Here is a 19,767-nt window from a genome sequence, read left to right as displayed (position 1 = left end):
CCCAGCTGCTGCGTTGGAGGAGATGGGGTGTTGCCGCAAGCCAGCCTCTGCTGTCCACATGGGCAACTCCCAGTATCTGTTAAGCTGCTTGTGTGTGCCAGACATCCTTGTTAGGAACAGGTGTGTTCAAGGCAAATTCTGTGCCCTCACGGAGCTCACAGTCTAGTTTGAGAAATAATACACAATGTGAAAGATGAATAACAATATGAGAGAGAAGTGATTTTTCCTTGAAGTCTTCTCGTTAAAGAGTCTAGCACAGTGTCTGGCCCAGAGTCGATGTTTATAAGCCATAGCTTCCCCTTTCTTTGTAAATATACAAGAGTTATCACAAGGCAAAGTAGGGCTTCCAGTTGGCACAGTGTGTGATACGTAGAAGACACTAGTGTTGTTGAAGGAATGATTGAACGTGATTGTCAATGGGAGGTAAGGGCAGTAAGCCCCACGCAAGGTCAGAGGAAGGAGTGTGGAGAGGTCTGGGTTGTTTGGGGAGGTTTCATGAGGAAGGTGGGTTGTATTGGTCCTGAAGGATGCATGCAATTTTAAAAGGCACAGAGACTGGCTAATGTAATTCATTGTCTCAAAGGACACATTATGTGGGGTTACAAGCTCAGGCTCTGGGGTCAGACCTGGGTTCATGTCCCAGCTCCACCACATACTGGCTGTGTGACTCTGGGCAAGTTCCACAGCCTTTCCAAGCCTTCGTTTCCTCACCTGTAAAATGGGAATAATAATAGTCCCAACTTCATAGGGTTGTTGTGAGAATTAAATAAGGTAATTCCTATATAGTTCTTATCACAGTTCTGTCAATAAATGGTAGCTTTTGTCATTATTACTGTTTTCATTTTAATAGTAGTATCATTATTGTCCTACTCATGCCCACTTACTTACCTTAGCTCCTAAGACCGTTTGTCATCTGACCACTGTAATTTCCTCATATACGCTTTCATTCCATTGTTGCAAATCACTTAGAGACTCCTGGACTTTTTATTGTGTTTTGTGCTTCCACGTATTTGCAAAGGCTGTCTCCTTGCCTAGAATATCACCATCTGTCCCTCTTTCATTGCCTTTGCCTGACTCCCTCCTGCCTAATGTTTAAGACTAAATCCTGTAGCATTTCTTCCAGAAAGCCATACTTGACTACTCTGTCTAATTAGATGTTACCTCCATGGGGTCCCACAGTGCCATGCGCGCCTCTCACACAGCAGTGCTGTCTACACTCACCTCTGGTTTGCTTGTCTGCCTTGTCCTCTGGTTATACACTTTCTAAATGTAGGGATCCTGCCCTATTTATTTTTATATCCTCAGCTCCTAGGTTAATTATTGGCATATAGTTGTTTTCCAGCTAAATGTTAAATTAGAAACTCAAAGAAAAAAACATAGCATTACGTGTGACATTTACTACCTAGGTTCTGATTTAAATGCTTTACATATATTAACTTACTTAATCATCATAACAATACTATGAAGTGAATGCTATTTCTACCTCCATTTTAAAGATTTTATTTTTTCCTTTTTCTCCCCAAACCCCTCCCATGGTACATAGTTGTGTATTTTTAAGTGTGGGTCCTTCTAGTTGTGGCATGTGGGATGCCTCCTCAGCATGGCTTGATGAGCGGTGCCATGTCCGCGCCCAGGATCCGAACTGGTGAAACCCTGGGCTGCTGAAGCAGAGTGCGCAAACTTAACCACTCCACCATGGGGCTGGCCCCTCTACCTCTATTTTATAGATGAGGAAACTGAGACTCATAGAGATTGAATAACTCTCCCAAGGCCACACAACTAGTCAGTGCTGGAGCCAGGATTCATACCAGGGCAGTGTGGGTCCTTGTTCACTGTGAGATTTGTGGTAGGATATTTACTGAACATCCGAGAAAAGGTGACGAGACATTAGCCATAAATCACAACTCCATGAACACATTTTAAAGACGTTAGTAAATGTGTGGGGGCACTGTTGTAGGTGGGGTAGATCTTACCGCTCTTACTTATGAAAGATTTGCTAGAGAAGGTGGGATTTCACCTGTTGTGAATTGAAGGAGGGGCATGGCTGGCACTTGGGAAGGAGATGATCTCTCTGGGGTGTAATGGAGGAGAAAACTCAAGGACAGGAGGAAGAGGAGTGTGTGTGTCGGGAAATCCAACTTGCTCCATCTTCACCGAGCACCTCGTACAGTGGTAACCAAGCTGGTTGTGGTCCCTGTGCTCAGGAGCCTGTGGTCTAGCAGGTTGTAAGAAGATGAGTCTGGTTAAAGAGAAGTGCAGAGCAGTGGCTTAGATTCGTGGCATGAACTGAAGGACAGAGTTGAAACTCAGAATGAGAAGTGGGAGTTTGCTGAGGGAGAAGCAGCATGAAAAGAAAGTGATTTGGGCTATAGCACATAAGGCAGATTATAGGAGAGAGAGCCCAGAATAGCAAGGACAGTGGTGAGAAGTTGGATAATCCCCTCCAAAAATAACCAGGGACTTGGTGGTGGAAGAGGTAGTAGCACGATCAACCAGTTATTTATTAAGCACTTGTACATGATTCAAAGAAGGATCAGGCATGACCTCTGTCATCAAGGAGGTCATGTTCTAGTTGTGAATAGAGAAAATACACACATGAAAAGACACTATATGGAACACATTCAATTTGTGCTAAGGTCCATGGTATCAGTGACCAGTTATTTTCTTTCTTGTTGCTTCACCCATCTGAACTTCATTTCCAAGGTCACCTCATGGTCCAGAGTAGCTGCTGAAGTTCCAACCATTATCTCTGCATTCCAACAAGATGGAAGCAGAAAGGAGAAAAGAAGGGTATACTCCCTCTCTCTAACGACACTTCTCTGGAGTCGTACATACTACTTCTGCTTGCATCCCACGTGGTCATATAGCCACACCTGAATGCAAGGGAAGATGAGAAATATGTTAACTCTGAGCTGCCAAGCGCTCAGCCAAACTTTGGAGGTTCCCTACTAAGGAAGGAGAGAAGACGTTGGGAGATCACAAGCAGTTCTCTGCCATATGATTCTTCACATATGATTATGCTTTGGAGCTCAGAGAGGGGCTGATTATTTTAGGTTGGGTAGTCACAGAGCTGATGGATTTTCAATCAGGTAGTAATAGGTAGGGATTCAGAAGATTGGGGAGACATCAGTTATAGGCAAATGCTATGGCAAGAGTGGCCGTTCTAGGAAAGTCCAGGAGAAGAGGACACTGGTCAGATACTGGGGCTGGCCTGGGGAGAATCTTACCCCTGAAGCTCTTTCTTATTTTAAGATGCTAAGAACAGCAGGCCAAGGAGTTTGGGCCCTCTTGGGTAAATGATAACAACTCAGAGAAGATTTCTGAACTGGGAAGAAACATTATTTATCTTGTGTGTTGGGAAGTTTAGACATTTCATCCACGTGCAGGTCAGAGGGAAGGAAAGGCTGGAAGTAGGGATGCCAGCTAGAAGTTTATCCCAGAGGGTCAGGAGTGAACAATAAGGGCCCATCTGATGGTGATGGGCGGTGGAGGGGCAAGTAGAAGGGAAGGTATGGATGAGAGACCTGGGCAGGGAGACGCACTGGGTCTCAGTGAGTAATGAGCTGTGATCTGGGGAGAAGGGGGAAAATGCTCCTTGTGGGATGTAACCCCAGAAATAGTGTGTCCTCTGAGAGGTAGTGCTGCCTATTTGGGCTCCCCAGGCCAGAGGGCAGAATATCATGAAGAGAAGGGAGGACCTTGGTTGGCTACAGGGAGAATGTGAGGCTCTGCCCCGAGACTCCTTAGCTTTGGAAAACCGGCTGCCCCCAGCAGAATAGTTTCCATTCTGCGTAACTGGGGAGTGTGTGGGTCTGGCTAACCGCGAGGAGGGGCTGAGGAGCCAGCAGACAGATCAAGTTGCTGTGGCAGTGGCTTTTTAGTTAGGGCCTGGGGGCTCAGCTGGGAAGAGCTAACAAGCGTTCTCGCATCTGAGATTGTGTGCTTCTTGACTGAGTAGGCCAGAAGAGGTCTCCAGGGCCTCAGGGGCCAGGTTACCTGCAGAGGTTACCTGATGTCAGGTGTGAGGCCGACAGTATGGCAGAGGGTAGAGCTGAGGCTTTTGCTGGCAATGGGGACATGGCCAAGTTCCTTTGCTTTCTCAGGATCCAGTGGAAGAGTCCTCCCGGGTGAAGATGAGGCCTCAAGGGTACAATTGTCTTTGGAAAAAGCCCCCTCTTTGTTTGATTGATGCTAGCCTTCTAGGGCCTCTCCTTCATCTGACTTCCCTGGTGTGAGTTGCAGAGCTCAGCCTGAGACATCTGGTGAATCCATCTCTTTTTCCTCCAGGCTGCTCAGGGACTTGGCCCGTAACTGCTCAGCAAGTCATTTCTGGTTATAGAGTCATCAGTGACCACAGAAGCACGTTCTCCAGACAGAGCTCCGAGCCTGTGAAAGCTGGCTTTTGCTTGTCCCCGAAGTGGTAGCTTCAATTAAACAAAAAACAGAAAGCCAGACCTAAGCCACTGCAGACACTTAAGTCAAAGAGGACCCACTCTTCTGATGTCTTGTCATGAGGTACCCCAGCAACTTTCCCGTGTCTAATAGGGCAGCTCAGGCCTAGAGGAGACTGTACCTGTGGCTAGAGTTGTGGAGCGCCTATGAGCTCCAGTGGAAGGAGATGAGGAGCAGAGGGGGAGCCGCACTGTTGAGGCTGTGGGGTTTGGCAGCGCCAGACCTGGAGACCTGGAGTCCGGGGAGGTGATTGCTGCCATCCACCCCTTCTTATTCTCCAGCTCTCTGATGTGCAGGGGCTGGTTGGAGGGTTCACCCCGACTCCGTCATGGGGAGGGCTACCTCTCCCTCCAGCCAAGTGTCACGAACTCTGCCTGTGATTTCCCTTCTGCCTCAGAATACAGTTCTTCTCCCAGAACCTTTCACAGTTGACTCAGGCTCATCCCAGGCTGTCTGTCTTAAGTTGTCTTCTCCAAATCTGAGCTCTGAAGAGAGGGACGGGGGAGAGACAGGCGAGGAGAGCAGTCTAGAGCTTCATCTCCCAGGTTGGCAGCGCATCCAGGCTCGGCCTCCATGCTGTCCGTGGGGGCTGCAGAGAGACCTGGCCACCAGTGCATTCCGCTTCCTCCCCTGCACTGCTCCCGCCAGTCCTGGGGCTGGGGCAGACTGGGTGTTTGGAGGGGCTGCTGTGCTTCCCATGTCGGACCTCTTAATTTTATCTCTTGGACCTTTGATCAAACTCTCTGACTTTTTGGTTTCCTTTTAACAGGATTGTAGTTTTGGGGGGAGTTGGGAGGAGCTGTGCTGAAACAACGAGATAAACAAACAGTGACGCAGAGGCAGCAGCAGCGTAGGCAGTGGGCTGGGCCGGCCGGCCTGCCTGCCGTCTGGGCGGGCTGGGTGGAGGAGGACTCCCGCCCTGCACACTGGCCAGCTGGCTTGTGTTAAAGCACTGGCTGAAAATAACTCTCATTGTCTGGGAGCTGCTACTGCAGCAGGGCTGTCTGTGGCTGCCAAAGGGGCCGAGGCAGCAGGAGCTGGTACCTCCCTCCTCCTTGGGCCCTTGCCCTTTGGAAGCAGTGCCCAGCTGGCCACAGCTGTGCCTGCTGCCCACCAGTAGAGACACGTGGAGGGCAGGCTGGGCCACTCCTAAAACTCTGTCTTTTGTGCCCAGTGTTGCCTGGTTCACCATTGGCTTGGGGACATAGTTGTTGGTTTGTGAGGGGGATCCTGGCAGGAACACAGGGCGGGAACACAGTGCTCCAGCTCCTCCTATGGCAGTCTCCTGGACTCCCAAACCTTGTGCCTCCTCACCACATTCCACCTCTGCCCATCTGTACAATGGGCTGTGATGCCTGAGAGGGCTTGGTGGCAGCTGTGGCTGGGGACTCAGCAGCCAGTGGTGCCCAGGACAGCGCCTCCTTTCATCACTGGGGAAGCTGTAGATTCAGCTTCCCAGGACTCCTGACCCCCATGGGCTGAGGACGAGGGCTGGGGCCACCACACTTGAGAGAAATGTTCAGCCATAGATGGTTTGGTGGGGAGGTGGGTCTGAGAGAGAAAACATTAAGAAAACCACCAGCTCACATTCTGCCTTTGCTCAGCATAAACAGGCCCTGCCTGCCTTCCCTAAAGCCTCCAGAATCCCCTTCGTAGGAAAGTTTCAGACATCTCTCTTGTCCTTCTCCTTCGCAGGAAAGTTTCAGACATCTATGCCATTTTTGTCCCTGTTCCTAAGATTTATCACGATTGACTGGGACCAACAGAAACAGTTGGGAACTTTTGGTGGTTCTTATTTCTGCTTGTTGGGTTTTCCCAAGGCCTGGCCCAAGGAGACTGACAGAGTCAGGGTTAGTCCCAGAGCAGGGCCTACAGCTTTGAAGGAAACTCCAGCCCCACTGGCATTTCCCTTCCCCTGCAATGGGAAGGAAACGAGGAGGGGCTAACCGGCTGGGGGTGCAGAGCAGGAAAGGGAAGGGAACCTCTGCGACCAGAGCTGCCTCCCTCCTCCTCGGCTTTACTGGGGCTGACGGGGGTCTGGTGCGGAGTAAGGAGGCCTTGCTGGAAGGACCCTTGCTCCCACAGAACCTGGGGTGGGTCTTGGCCACTGAGCAGGGCACTCTGCCTGGCCTCAAACTGGCAGTAAACCAGAGCAGCCTTGCTAGAGAAGCATCAGGTCCACGCCTCACTACTTCTTCCCGTTACAGGTTTTTATTATTAGACTTCTTGCTGGTTCCCTCAGATTTAGGAATCAGTCCCAGGGTTGTTTTCAGTTGGAGCTCATCTTCCCCTTCTCCTCCCATCTCCCTGGGGTCTCCTCCTCCCTTCTCAATGATGGTGGTATTTAATTGCCTCCTAGTCTTAGAGGAAACCAGAGAGAGATCAAAGGAGGGGTAAAGGATTGTTCTGTCCTCGGAGTGTTGAGAAGCCGTGCTGGAGGAGGGACAGAGGCAGAGATGGAGAGACAGCCCAGAAGCAAGTGGTCCTTGGGGTGTTACAACATGACACAGGACTTTGAGGAGGAAGGGCAAGGAACTGTGTTGAACACCCGCACTGTTCCAGACACATACAGACATAAAATGTTTATCATCTAATCCTCATAAAACCCTGGGAAGTAGTGAGATTATCTCTGTTTTATGGACAAGCTCACTGAGGTTCAGTGACTCTGAAGTGCTCCAAGTTGATCTTGGATTCTCTGACTCCGCATTCGGTGCCCTCTGCTCCAAGACAGCTGTGCCTTATTTCTGTTCAGCAAGAGTCTGAGGGTCTCACCAAGGACTTAGCCAGAACTTAGCCCAGCTTCTGCCTTTCTGAGAAACTGCAATTTCTGTGGAACCACTGAAGAAAAATGTCAAGGAAACAAATCTTTGACTGAGACCGGAACTGTGTCAGGATTGTTCCTTGGCAGTCCCCGGAACTCAGGAAGTTGTCCTTCCTCAGGACGTTGGAGCCTTGCTGGACTCACACACATTATCAGGTGGAGGCAGAAGAAGGCCTGACACCCTTGTCTGGCAGGAGGAGAACTTCCCTGGCCAGGCCCTGGTCCTGCCCCCTTGGTGGGTGGCTCCCACCCCGCAGTCAGTGATCCATTTCTTGTGAGAGTGCTGGAGGCTGGGGGAATTCCCCTGACCCACTTCCTTCCCCATCACACTTCGGCCCCAAAGAAGCAGAGAGGCTCGCATCACTGTCCAGAAAGTGCCACTCGAAGCTCTAGACTGAAGGATGTGGGCCTGTGGTCACAGCTGATTCCTGCTTCTGCCACCTGTTTCCGTCACCAGGGGCCCATCTCTCCTGGGCGTCTAAAGTTTGGCCAGGCCCCTGATGTGCTTCTTCCATGCTCTCAGGCTAGGTTCCCAAAGGGGGTGACTTTACTCCGTCGGTGAAGTCCTAGGTGCACCAAACGTTTCCTCACCAGTTCACCTGTTGGGGAAGTGTGAGCCGCAGCAGCTGACACTGGGTGGCTGAGGGAGGAAGTTGGTGTAGACGGGATGTGATGTCTGCCACTGTAGCGACAGGCTCCCTCCTCCCCCTCCCCAGCGGCTTTCTTCCAGAGGAGACAACAGAAAACTATTTTCATGGCACAGACTTGGGAGAAACGAGCAGATGACAGTGAAGTCCTCAGGGTGTGCACAGAGCCAGAACCAGGCCTGAGGACTATTTCTGCTCTGGTCTCACTTGGCTTAGCTGGCAGCATCCTGGCTCCAGTTAGACAGAAGACCTTGCTCTGGGCTTGCCTTTGACCTTTGGGTCCCTGTTTTGTTGTGGCCTCCTGCTCCTGTCCTGCTATCCACACAGACGTGCCGAGATTGGCCCTTAGCAGGATAGTTCCAGAAAAAACATTCAGGGTTGTATTTGCCCATCCAGCCATCTGTACTACGTCAGTGGTGGGGAGGATTTGGTTAGCCCCTCTTTCCTGTGGAAGTTCAGGCAGACTCATGGGGCAGCAGAAACCGTGGGGAGAGGTGTGATGCAGTGGTCTCTTCCCCTGCTTTTCTTCTCTCACCTGCCCCACTTCTGTGTTCCTGAATTCTTCCATTTCTAAACACTGACTAGAGATCCCAAGCCTACTTCCTTTTTTGAACCATAGTGATCCTGTTTCCAGCCAGGAGCTGGGTCCATAGCTCGGAACTGGAACATCTTAACCATAGGTTTGCCAGCAGTTTACTCTCCACTAGGTGCCTGTCACAGTATTAGACATTATTAGGGGTTGGAGACCATGTGAATAGACAAAGTCCTTCAGGGGCTAGAAGAGCGTACAGCTAGTTTATAGTGTGTGTATGTGTAGATAAATGCATAATAAATAGATATGCATAACAGAAATAAATGATGCTTAAGGATTTTCTTTCAGTTTCTTAGAAAATGGAGGGCCCACTCCCAGGATACTCCTACTTCTTCTGGAGTAATGCAGGGCCTGTGTGACTCCTCTGGACCCTGGGTGCACACAATTCATGTCCCCAGGGATGAAGATGTCAAGGAGTGGGCAGAGGTAAACCCAGTGGTCATGCTTGGGTTGCCAGAGAGTTAGAGCTGAACTTGGAGCGGGAGGTAGAGGAGAGAAAGAGGAGAGGCAGGCCCTCCAGGTGGCCCACAGCGTATGGGGAGGAGGCTGGATTTGTGGGAGCCATGTGGCTTATCAGACAGCTGTGATACTCCAGGTGGGAGATCATATTAGATTCAGGGTTGGGGTGGAGGCAGGTACAGTGACCTGACTGCCTTTAGAGGCAGGGGCTGTGACTGCAACAGAGGCAACCAAACTGCATAGAGGAGAGACTTGGCTGGACTGGATAGAGGAGGGGAGAGAGGGCTGCTGGCCTGGGTAGGGCTAGTCCACGATTGCCTTGGGCTTCATTTACTTACTCACTCAGACTTTTATTCATTTATTCATTCAGCAAACACTGGTGAACAAAATAAGATGTCTCCTGATCTGTTCTTTTATATTCTAAATTAGAGTGTCTCCACAAGGGGTCTTACTGTGTCTTAATTAGTTGGAAAGTGTGTGTGTCATGAGTAATTTACTGCTAATAATTAAAGTACTGAAATTTTGTAAATTATTTCCTAAAAATATTTGAGTGATTGTGTGTATGCTAATGTCCTTCTCATTCACTTGCATCCTGATACGGGGAAAATGGGTAGCGTTGTAGTAGCATCTACACAGTCTGTGGGTGGCTCAGGATTCACCCACAGGCGTGCAAGGTGCGGGAAGGCTGCCCATCTCTCAGGCCGTGGGGGAAAAGCAGATTGAAAGCTGCTGCTTTAGACTGGCAGCTTTAAACTTTTTTGACTTGTCCCATGTTAAGAAACACATTTTACAGCATGACCTATGTGTGTGTGTAATGTATATATATGAAATATAAAAGAAACAAAAGCTTCATGAAACGTTATATTTCCTACTTGCAATGAATTCTGGTATCTTCTATCCTATTCTACTTTAATCTGTTCATTTTCATTTAAAATAAAGTTTATCTTGACATACTAAATTGATTCCACAACCTATGGTTTGGAAAACATTGCTCAACCAAACTGAACTACATGTGAGGGGGAGGCAGGAGGACTGTTCCACGTCTCTGAGCCTTCCTTATGGTCCATAGAGTGTCCACGTGAAGCCCCAGGGTCCAGGAGGGGAAAGGTGTGTGTGATCTAGCTCTCCTCTCCTCAGGGTGGGGGCAGCTTTCAGCCCTGTTGACTCGAGTTCTCTCCTCAGAGCTCCATGAACCTGCCTCCCGACAAGGCCCGGCTCCTGCGGCAGTATGACAACGAGAAGAAGTGGGATCTGATCTGTGACCAGGTACGGGGTTTGGGGCAGGGCTGGGAGTAGGGGTTGTGTTTTGGGCTAGACAAAGCAGCAGGGCCAAAGGCATTGACTGCAGCCCTAGGGCCACTTGGGGAACCCTGGCCTGGACTTGGCCTCAGTCTGTGCTCACTTCCTGTTCCAAGAGGACTCTCCTAACAGACAGGGCTGGTAGGCCAAGTTGCCCGCTAGCTCCTGCATAGAGCTGTCTTGATTTCTCCACAATGGGCAGTGGCCTGAAGGAGGTTTGTGTAGGTCTGGGGTGTGAGGGTCAGCTGTGGCGGAGTTTGGTAGTTTTCCCAGCAAAGACTGTTTCTGCCATTCACCAGCGTGAGGGCTGTGCCTGGCAGGGAATCCAGAGGACTGCTTAGCTCTCATTCTGCAAACAGCAGAGTTTTTCTCATTATTTACAAGCTTCTAGGAATGAGAAGCCCCAGTCCTCTGGTCTTCTGTTCCAAAATCTTGGAACATGATGATTGGGGGTTCTCCCTACATGAATAGTGTTTAAGAGCTGGAAGAGAATATACAGATTATTACTTAGCTCAGAATCAAGAACTAACACCTACAGTCTGGCTCTTTCCCCTGCACACATTTGAAGATCACAAGTCGTGAGTTTCTGAACTCAGACAGGGCTGTCTGCACTGCTAGGAGAGTCAGCTTTTACTTCCTTACCTCTTGGGGCCTAGGAAGCACCTGGCACAGAGTGTAGGTGGTGTGTTTACACAGCACTTTGTGATGGAGTTTTGTCACGAACATATTTATTATTTCTTTTCAAGCACTGAACAAAATCATAATAGCTAACATTTATTGAGTGCTTATTATGGACCAAGCACTTTACATATGCTGAAGTATCTCATTTAGTCCTCACAGAAGCCCTTTGAGGAAGGCCCTGTTATGTTGTATAGATGAAGATCCCAAGGCTTAGTATCTTGCCTGACACTGGTAGGTGATGGAGCCAGGGCTCAGGCAGTCGACTCCATCCGTCCTAACTGTTATGCTCTGTTGCCTCCCAAGTCGTGCTGCTTGACCTAAGGTAGACTTATGCTTCAGAGAGCCTGGCCCAGGTCCCCTCCTTTCCAGGAAAGGCCTGTTTCCTCATGTTCTGCATCAAGAGGAGTTGGTGAGCATGGTGAACACTTGCTTGGGGTTTGGAGAACAAACAACTTTGGTACTGAGTTTCTTTAATTGATAATCTCTCAGTCTTTTCTAGGTCACCTAATTTCAGCTCTTTCTCAAAACTTTCTTTTTTCCTTTCATTTTGTTTTTAGGTTCTGTTTCCTAACATTTTATTATTCTTCTGGACCCTTTCCACCTTCACCTTCACCCGCAACTCTTCAGATATCTCAGTTTTGAAGGCCCTTACAGGTCCAGAAGGCCTGAGAGTTTTCCCTAAGTTTCCCCTTGGGTCAGATGAGGAGGTTGGCCCCAAATGGGGAGGGGATGGTCCCGTACCCTGTGTAGAAGGGAGTCAGGGGATGACCTTGCTGAAAGCAGGCTTCAGCACTGAGGTTGCTCTGAATTGTTGGGGCCTGGGCAAGGAGCAGGAAGTGTGTTTGCCGCTCTGAGCTGTGTTAACGCTGCAAAACCAGTCTAGTCCTAACTTCAGGGTTCAGGGCTGAGAAAGGTAGATTCTGTAAGGCCTAGCTCCCTTCCCCTTGGCCTTCCTAACCCCCGTCCATCAGTTGTCCAGGCAGTGAACAACATTTCCCACTTGTGTCTTTATTTTGGGTGCTGTTCACAGCTGTGTAATCTCTGCATCGTCTTAGCAAGCAGCAGGCTCTTAAAATAATTTTTGACACAGAAAAATCTTAGAGGCTCAGGGAGCATTAATTGGAGGAGGCTGAAGATGGCAACAGATGGGAAGCACCTGAAAATAAGTCAAGGAAGGGAACCTACAGTTTGGGCAGTGTTAAGGGCCAGGTGACAACTTTAGGAGGCTGGTTCTCCTCACTTCGACCACCAAGGGTGCTCTACTTCCTTAGCACTCTCCTCAGGACTCTGGGCGTCTGTGTGCCCACACGCGTGTTTCCCTTACAGGAACGATTCCAGGTGAAGAATCCTCCCCACACTTATATCCAGAAACTCCAGAGCTTCTTGGACCCCAGCGTAACTCGGAAGGTGAAGTGAGGCATGGAGGCCCCATCTTGCTACCCTTTATAGTCCTGTGGGATTTGGGGCAAACCCTTTGACTTGGGGTGGGACTTCTGCTTCTGAGCAGTGGGAGTTGGATTTCTGGGTTCCGAAGCCCTGGGCCTAGAGTGGCTGGTTAATAATAGAGGGAAGGTCTACACCTACCCTCTCATGTTGCTTCCCTTTCCCTTATGACCTCTTTTGTTTATACGGTAAAATGTGATGGGGGGGTGGGTGATCTCCATCAGTGACAGAAAATTCTGTGTTTACAGAAGTTCAGGAGGAGAGTGCAGGAGTCAACCAAAGTGCTGAGGGAGCTGGAGATCTCACTTCGTACCAACCACATTGGGTGAGTCAGATTTGGCCATCAGAGCCTCTTCACCTGGCCACTCAGGATCTGGTGTCCTCTGAGGTTGGTTTGCCTGTTTATCTCTCTGCCAGGAGGCAGAATTGCCCCTTAAATGGCTTTGCTTCCTCAGAGCTTCAGACTGTTCCTTTTCTGGCTTTTCTTCCCCTCAGCTCTGCCAGCTGCTGACTGGATGCTGCTGGCAAGCTTGGGGCCTCTCCTGGGGTCCTCGGCCTGTGGCTTTGAATGGAAGACATTCCCACAGCAGCTGGGACTGGCGTCTGCCTGAGACCTGGGGCTGGGCCAAGGAGGCCCAGAAAAGGCTGGGGATGGGGGCACATATTGCATTGAATAGCTGAGACCTAGTTCCTGGGCTTTTTGCTACCCAGAAGATTATTTGCTTGATTATAAGACAATCTTAGGGGGCCAGCCCAGTGGTGCAGTGGTTAAGTTCACACGTTCCACTTCTCGGCAGCCTGGGGTTTGCCGGTTCAGATCCCGGGTGTGGACATGGCACCGCTTGGCAAAAGCCATGCTGTGGTAGGCGTCCCTCATATAAAGTAGAGGAAGATGGGCATGGATATTAGCTCAGGGCCAGTCTCCCTCAGCAAAAAGAGGAGGATTGGCAGTAGTTAGCTCAGGGCTAATCTTCCTCAAAAAAAAAAAAAAGATAATCTTAGTTCATGAGCCGAAACAGCTTTCTGAAAGGAAAACTTTAAGGCAATGGGGCCAGGAGTTGAATGTCTTCTGTGTTCATGGACCCTGGTACTACCAGCCCATTGACAAGGCCCCTAGGAACTGTATGCGTTTTTTTTATTTCTAGTCTGTGAGTGGGGAATGAGGACTTGCTGAACAGGCAGAGAGCTAATGCATGAGGTGAAGTGAAAGATGACAATGTTCTCAGTTTTATAGAATTGTAACCAGCCAGAGAATGTGTAGTGAAAGTGAGAGAGAGAGAGAGAGAGAGAGAGAGAGAGTGTGTGTGTGTGTGTGTGTGTGTGTGTACACAAAGAACAGTGAGAAACACCTGATGCAGTCCTGTAGGCAGGGCTGCAGTCCTGGCAGAGGGGCCTGGCCTGAATGTTGAGAGCTTCCATGAGTGAGAAATCAGGCCTGGGTGGGGGTGGGGGTCGCTGGGCAGGTGCCAGCCCTTGGGTCCTGGGCTTCCTGAGAGCAGGGGTGGAAAGAGCCAAATGACATCATCTGCCTTCCCCCCTGTCCGGGGCAGCCGCCCACTTGTCCACCCCCAGGCTGAGCCTGCCCAGGGTTCTTATACCTGTATGTAGCCAGCTGTGGCAGCAGCCGTCACAGGGGAAATGGCACAGGAGAGAACAGGAAAGGGACAGTTGCTGGCTTCAGTAGCTGTACTTTTTAGCCAGAGTTGGCTCCCACACCTCATCTGTGAACCAGCCATTGAAAGCTGACCCACTAGGAAATGTGCAACTAAGCCTCCACCTTTATTTGGTGAATCCTCACAGAAGGAAAGACTGGCAGGGCCTCCTCAGTGACCCTGTGTGGGAGGAGGGCAAGAGTGACCCAGATGACAGCTCCAGACACCACCTACCAGCCTGCAATCCTCCACAGGGCCTTCCCTCCCTCTTTCCCTCTCTCTCAGGCCCTCTTGTCTTCCTTATTAAGTTTTGCTGCATGAGGAAGGGTGCCACAGAGCAGTGTGTGACGGTCCCCTCTGTCTGCCCCTTGTACCTGGTGCCTGCCCCTCTGGCCGCTGGCCAGGAGCTGGGCCCGGAGCAGCATGGTTCCCAGGCCCAGGGCCTCTTGGCAGTTGGCACACAAATTAGAGGTCTGGACCTGGTCCTTGGTTCCCAGGGAACAGCTTAGTGTCTGGCATTTTAGGAGCTCCTGTCGTCTGAACTGTGGCTTCTCTGGGTAGAGTTCGGTGGAAGGACCAGGATCCTTCCTGGATTTCTGTGCAGCAAGAGTTTGTCGGGCTGTCAGGCTGGGGTGTGGGTACTCCAGGGCGGTAGGAGCCCAGGGCAAAGTGGGGGGAGGAGGATCCTGCCTGGCCAAGGCCTGATTGGCCCCAGGGCCTGCAGAAGCTGGGTGTGCAGGGGCAGCCCAACGGCATCTCAAGCCCTGGAGCGGCACTCTGGGAAGCGAGATTCCAGAGCTTCTCCAGCTCCTCCTCTCCCTGATTTGTATTGGTTTCTCCGAGTTGCCTAAGTGCCCTTTAACCTCTCCTCAAAGTGTCAAGATCCCTAAAATAGCAGTGTAGACTCAGACAGGAAATGAGAAGGGGGTGGGGAGCTGGAGCGCAGACAGACAGGAAACGGGAGGCCTGTCGGCCCCCAGAGAGGAAGCTAACTTCAGGCAGCTCTGGTGTCAGTCAGCCCCAGCCAGAGCTTGCTGCCAGATCGCAGCCGGCCTGGTGTTCCGGCCCAGCCTCTCTCTGTAGCCCAGGGTGTGGCCGGCAAACATGGCGCTGCTGTTCCAGATGTAGGGGCGAAGTAGCCCTGCAGGGCTGTTTGGCGCAGCTGGCCTATCAAGACCCCTAGACGTTCTGAGGGAGCAGAGCACTCAGGAGAGTCAGGGTTTCTTCCTGAGAGATTTATGTCTCTGTGTCCTGGGGAATGAACCTGTCCTTTAACAGTCCTCCTGAGACTCGCTCCTGACTTTCCTTGCAGGGATATCTCAGCCCAAGAGGCCTGAAGGCAGAAGAGTGGAAATGCCCTGGCCCCTTGTCTTTAGGGTGCCTGCTGTCTACCTTCCTGCCTCTCTGGCTGAAGGGGCCTGAGTCCTCAGTCTGGCTCTGAGTGGTCATAGCCATACTGGAGTTACTTGAATTCCTGACTGCTCCCCCCTCCTTTTCCTGTTCTGAAAAACTCACCCTGGCCAAACACAGAACTCCACGTGTCCCTCTTTACTCACTATGTCCCCAAATACCCTTCTTTCAACTTGGTGGAGAGCTCTTTGGCCCAACATGCCCCTGTTCCAGAGCTCTCTGACCCCTCCTGCCTGTCTTTTGACTGAGACTTTGGTCAGATTTGGGACCTGCTGGCCTCTGTCAGGCATAGTTTTGCACAAGGGCCTCGGTAAATGTTCTTGGTAATCCCCCAATTCTTCCATCAAACATTGCGCAAGGATGTGTAAGTAAGCCCAGCCTTGTGCTAGACACCAAGGAAACAGAAAATGATTGAGCCACGGTCTTGGTCCTTTAGGAGGAGGCTTCTGAAAGCTTGTTTGGCTGACGTGGTATTGGAAAGCCTGTACCTTTCCCCATCCCTGACTCCCTGCCTAGGGGAGATCCAGGCCAGTGATGTGATTATGGATGGGTCTGCCATAGGTTTTGATCTTCAGAATTTTCCCAGCCTGGTTCGGGAGGATCCAGAAGAGGGTATTGTTGGGTCAGAGGCCACTCACCTTCTTCCCCCTTGACCCACTTAGCAGACCCCTCCACTATGTTTCTTTTATCCGCAGGTGGGTACGGGAGTTTCTGAATGATGAAAACAAAGGCCTGGATGTGCTGGTGGATTACCTGTCCTTTGCCCAATGTTCTGTCATGTGAGTACCACCCAGCGGCTAGGGTTGGGGACCAGTGAGGGAAGACACAGTCCCATTCTGATTTCATGAGAAAAGGGTGAGATTGCAATCGAGAAGATGGGAATGGGAATCCCAGGCCAGGAGGGAGGAGCCCAGGCAGCCAAGGGGATGTCTGGGGTCAGTGAGGAATACCAGGTGGCTGGAGCAGAAGGTACATTTTGGGGAGCAGGAGGAGAGAGATGTGGAAAGGGAGCTCAGAATCAGAACCCAAAGGATCCAGGCTCCCAGGTGGGAGCATTCCAAGGAAACGTCCTGGCTCCTGGGAGAGATGCCTGGTGGGAGTCATTTGCCTTGGGAGAGTTGAGTCTTCAAGAAGTTCCTGTGGGTCTCCAGAAATGAAAGGGTTACTCCAGGTCATTGCTGAAGAGCCCCAGGAGCAGTGAGCTTGGCCTTTGACCCAGACTGAAAATGGAGCATTTTGGAGACTTTGTCAAGCAGGCTTGGAGGCAGCCAGATGAGAAGGCAGTGCAGGGTAGTGGAAGGAACGAAGTCTTTAATATGACAAGCAGGCTGTGGGTCTCAGTTCTGTTCTTTACTCCTTTGTGACCTCAGGCAAGTTTGCATCCTCTGATATAAAAAGGGATGTGTATTCCAGGGCTGTTGTAAGGATTAGATGATAATATGTGTAAAGTACTTGGTAGTGTTTGGAACGTACTAAGTCTACACTGTGGTAGCCACTTTATTGTTAATATTATTCGAGGTGGTGTGCCCTACCATAATTACCTGACTCTATGGAAAGAAGGAGTATAGATCATTCACAGGATGACCAACGCACTCAGACTTATACCTAAGACTTAAGTCAGCCCTAGGGTGACCAGTTGTCCTGGTTTGCCCATGAATTTCCCCAATGAATTTCCCCAGTTTTAGCCCTGAAAGTCCCGAGTCCTGGGGAACTCCCCAGTCTCAGGACTCAGCCCTAGCCTCAACTTTCACTTTTCTTGCTACTGTCCTTGCCCCATTGGATGTTCTCCTTTGTCCAGCAGGTTTTCAGTCTCATCTCCTTAGGGGTGCAAACTAACACCTCTCCTAGGTTTGGCCTCTCTGTCACCTTTCCCAGGTCCCTTCCTGTTAAAACCAAGAGTAGCCCACTCCCCATGTGCGTCCCTGTAGACGTCGTGCCTTGTGATCCTCCTATCCCTTTAAAAACAACTCTTTTTATAGAAAGAAATGAAAAACATTTGCTGAAGTGATTTTTTAAAAATTCAGAGCTTTTATAGTAAAAAGATGTATTTCTTTTTTCCAAATAAGCCTATCTCATTTGAAAAGCAAACAAATCCCAGCTGCTCTAAAGCAAAATACGCTGGAACCTTAGTATTGTAGTGTCCACGGCAGTGCCTTTGACTCTGTTTTGAAAAGAAAGACTCGAGCAGGGGGTGGAGAAGAGAGAGTGTGTGTTTTGGGGAAGGGTTGAGAGGAAAAGGGTGAAGCCAAATGGAGTTTGCGTGAAGGTATCTATTTGTAAACTGCATGTACCAGTGCTAGGGGTACTGATGGAAGGAAGCCACTGGCAAACTGTTTCCCTGTCAGCGAGGCTCCTCTGGTGTATACTTGAGAGCCCCATTAAACATCTGATCCTCAGGACTCTGAAGCCTGCTCCTGCTTCCTTTGGAACATTCAGGCATCTGCAGATAATTGCTTCCTATTTCAGAAAGACTCGGCCTCTGTGCCTTTGACCCCGGGGCTCTGCATGTCTGAGCAGAAGCCTCCTTGTGGGAAAGAGCCTGTGGGAGATGCTTGCCCAGTCCTTAGTGACCTACGGGGGGAAGTGAACAGGAAAGAGGAATGGGGCTTGTTTCTCAGAGCGGGTATATCCCAATGTAGGGATATGTAAAAGAGAAGGCCCCGTGGGTTTGTGATCTTGAGCTGTCCTCCTTACCCTGGCCACACTCACAGACTGCTGATGGTAGGAGATATCTGGTCCCAGAAGCAGGAAGTGACAAACAGAGAAACCATCCCAACTCCTAAGGTGTTGGGACCCCTAAGGACTCCTGGGACTCTTAGGGATGGAGGAACCCATTCTACACTGTTGACTTGTGATTTCTTCCCCCAGGGAAGCTGAAGCCCAAGGAACCTCTATACCACAAAAACCTAGAAGCCTCAAATAGAACCACAGAAAACCCAGTCTGTGGTGGGGCCGTGGTGCTCCTCCTGAGCATAGGGGACTCTCCCTCTCTGAGTTTGCTAGGATACTCATTCTCTTCCATTTAGACCTGCCCTCATGAGCCCAACCCAGAACTAGCAAGACCTGCAGTTGGCCTGTTCCCGACTACCCTCCCACGGGGCAGATTCTCCATGGGGAGCCACAGCTGCTCTGAGCTGTCCCATCTAAGGCTGAGAGTGCAGCCTCTCAGCTACGCATGCTAAGACTACCAGCTCCTCACGTCCCTTTGGGCCCATGGGGAGGTCATTCCTCCTGGAATCGGCTGGCCAGTGGGAGCAGCAGCTGGCCTCCATCAGCATTCCTATCTTCTCCGATCCCCCTTCTCGTTGCTGCCTGTGCCTGCTCTGCCCTTGTCCTTTGTCAGTAGCTGTCCCGACCAGGGTTAGGTCTCTGCTGCCCAGTTCTGCTTTCTCTTCTTGCTGCCCTTGCTTCTTGTCCTCGAGGTCTAAAGGGCAAGGGGTGAGCTCGCCAGGGGGCTTGGCACTAAATTTCTCCTGTGTGTGCGCTTGTGTGTCCTTTCCTGCTCCAGGTTTGACTTTGAGGGTCTAGAGAGTGGTGACGATGGTGCATTCGACAAGCTCCGGTCCTGGAGCAGGTCCATTGAGGACCTGCAGCCACCCAGCGCCCTGTCAGCCCCCTTCACCAACAGCCTCGCTCGCTCCGCGCGCCAGTCTGTGCTCCGGTATGTGCTCGCGCTCTGCCCGCTGCCTCCCACCCTAGCCCCAGTCCAGGTCTTGGGTAACAGCGCTGAGTGCTCATGCTCCTCCCTCCACTCTTGCTTCCAGGCTCAGCTCTCTTGCCCTCTGCCTGCCAGTCTGTCTCTGGTCTGTCCTCTCTGTCTCCTTGACTCTGCCCAGCGATCTGTCCTGGGTAAGTACATCACCCTCAGCTGTGCCCACCCCATCTGGGGTTCCAGCTCTCCCCTCTCCTCACCCCCTCTCTGGAGGCCCCTCCATTCTTATTCTCACTCTGCTATTCCTCCCAGCCTCTCGGACAGGACTTGTCCTCCCCCAGCTCTTTGGTCTTCACCAGGTGGTCCAGCTCCTGCCATCATGTCTGTGTCCCTCTGGCTCTACACTCTGCCCCATCAGCTGCCCGGAGACCAGCTCCCACACAGCCTGCCTGCTGCTCACCTTCCCTTCATGTCTTCCTTTAGGCCTTTCTCTTCAAGGCCGCAATGTGTTCATTTGTCTGCAGTGTCTTAAGAGCTATCCTGCCCAGAGGCAGGTAGTTGGACCGGATGACTTCTCAGAGCCCCTCCTACCCTGGGAGGCTTTCCTCTGGGTCCTGTGGCCCTTCCTGTGGTCTCATCTCTCATGGCCATGCTTTTCT

The 19,767-nt window shown here is 50.8% G+C and overlaps 1 protein-coding gene and 1 long non-coding RNA gene across 9 annotated transcripts in view; one reads left to right on the top strand and one right to left on the bottom strand.

Annotated features, from left to right (window-relative positions):
- FMNL3 (formin like 3) overlaps positions 1-19,767 on the top strand; it is a 52,474-nt gene that overhangs the window by 20,215 nt on the left and 12,492 nt on the right. For 4 of the 8 annotated variants that reach the window (XM_023643498.2, XM_070271330.1, XM_023643499.2 and 1 more), the window contains exons 2-6: positions 10,154-10,237; positions 12,278-12,358; positions 12,643-12,719; positions 16,152-16,235; positions 18,965-19,117. In XM_023643498.2, the coding sequence (XP_023499266.1) occupies positions 10,154-10,237; positions 12,278-12,358; positions 12,643-12,719; positions 16,152-16,235; positions 18,965-19,117 (479 nt within the window). The remainder of the gene's footprint in view (positions 1-10,153; positions 10,238-12,277; positions 12,359-12,642; positions 12,720-16,151; positions 16,236-18,964; positions 19,118-19,767) is intronic. The other 4 variants (XM_070271332.1, XM_023643501.2, XM_070271331.1 and 1 more) reach the window with 1 other exon arrangement.
- On the bottom strand, positions 2,481-5,188 carry LOC138924804 (uncharacterized). Its single transcript, XR_011440070.1, has 2 exons — positions 4,010-5,188; positions 2,481-2,873 (listed from the first exon to the last, which is right to left on the bottom strand). It is a non-coding gene; the product is annotated as an uncharacterized lncRNA (long non-coding RNA).

The sequence above is a fragment of the Equus caballus genome, chromosome 6, assembly GCF_041296265.1.
Source record: "Equus caballus isolate H_3958 breed thoroughbred chromosome 6, TB-T2T, whole genome shotgun sequence".
NCBI classification, from domain to species: domain Eukaryota; kingdom Metazoa; phylum Chordata; class Mammalia; order Perissodactyla; family Equidae; genus Equus; species Equus caballus.
This window is presented reverse-complemented; position numbering and strand designations above follow the sequence as displayed.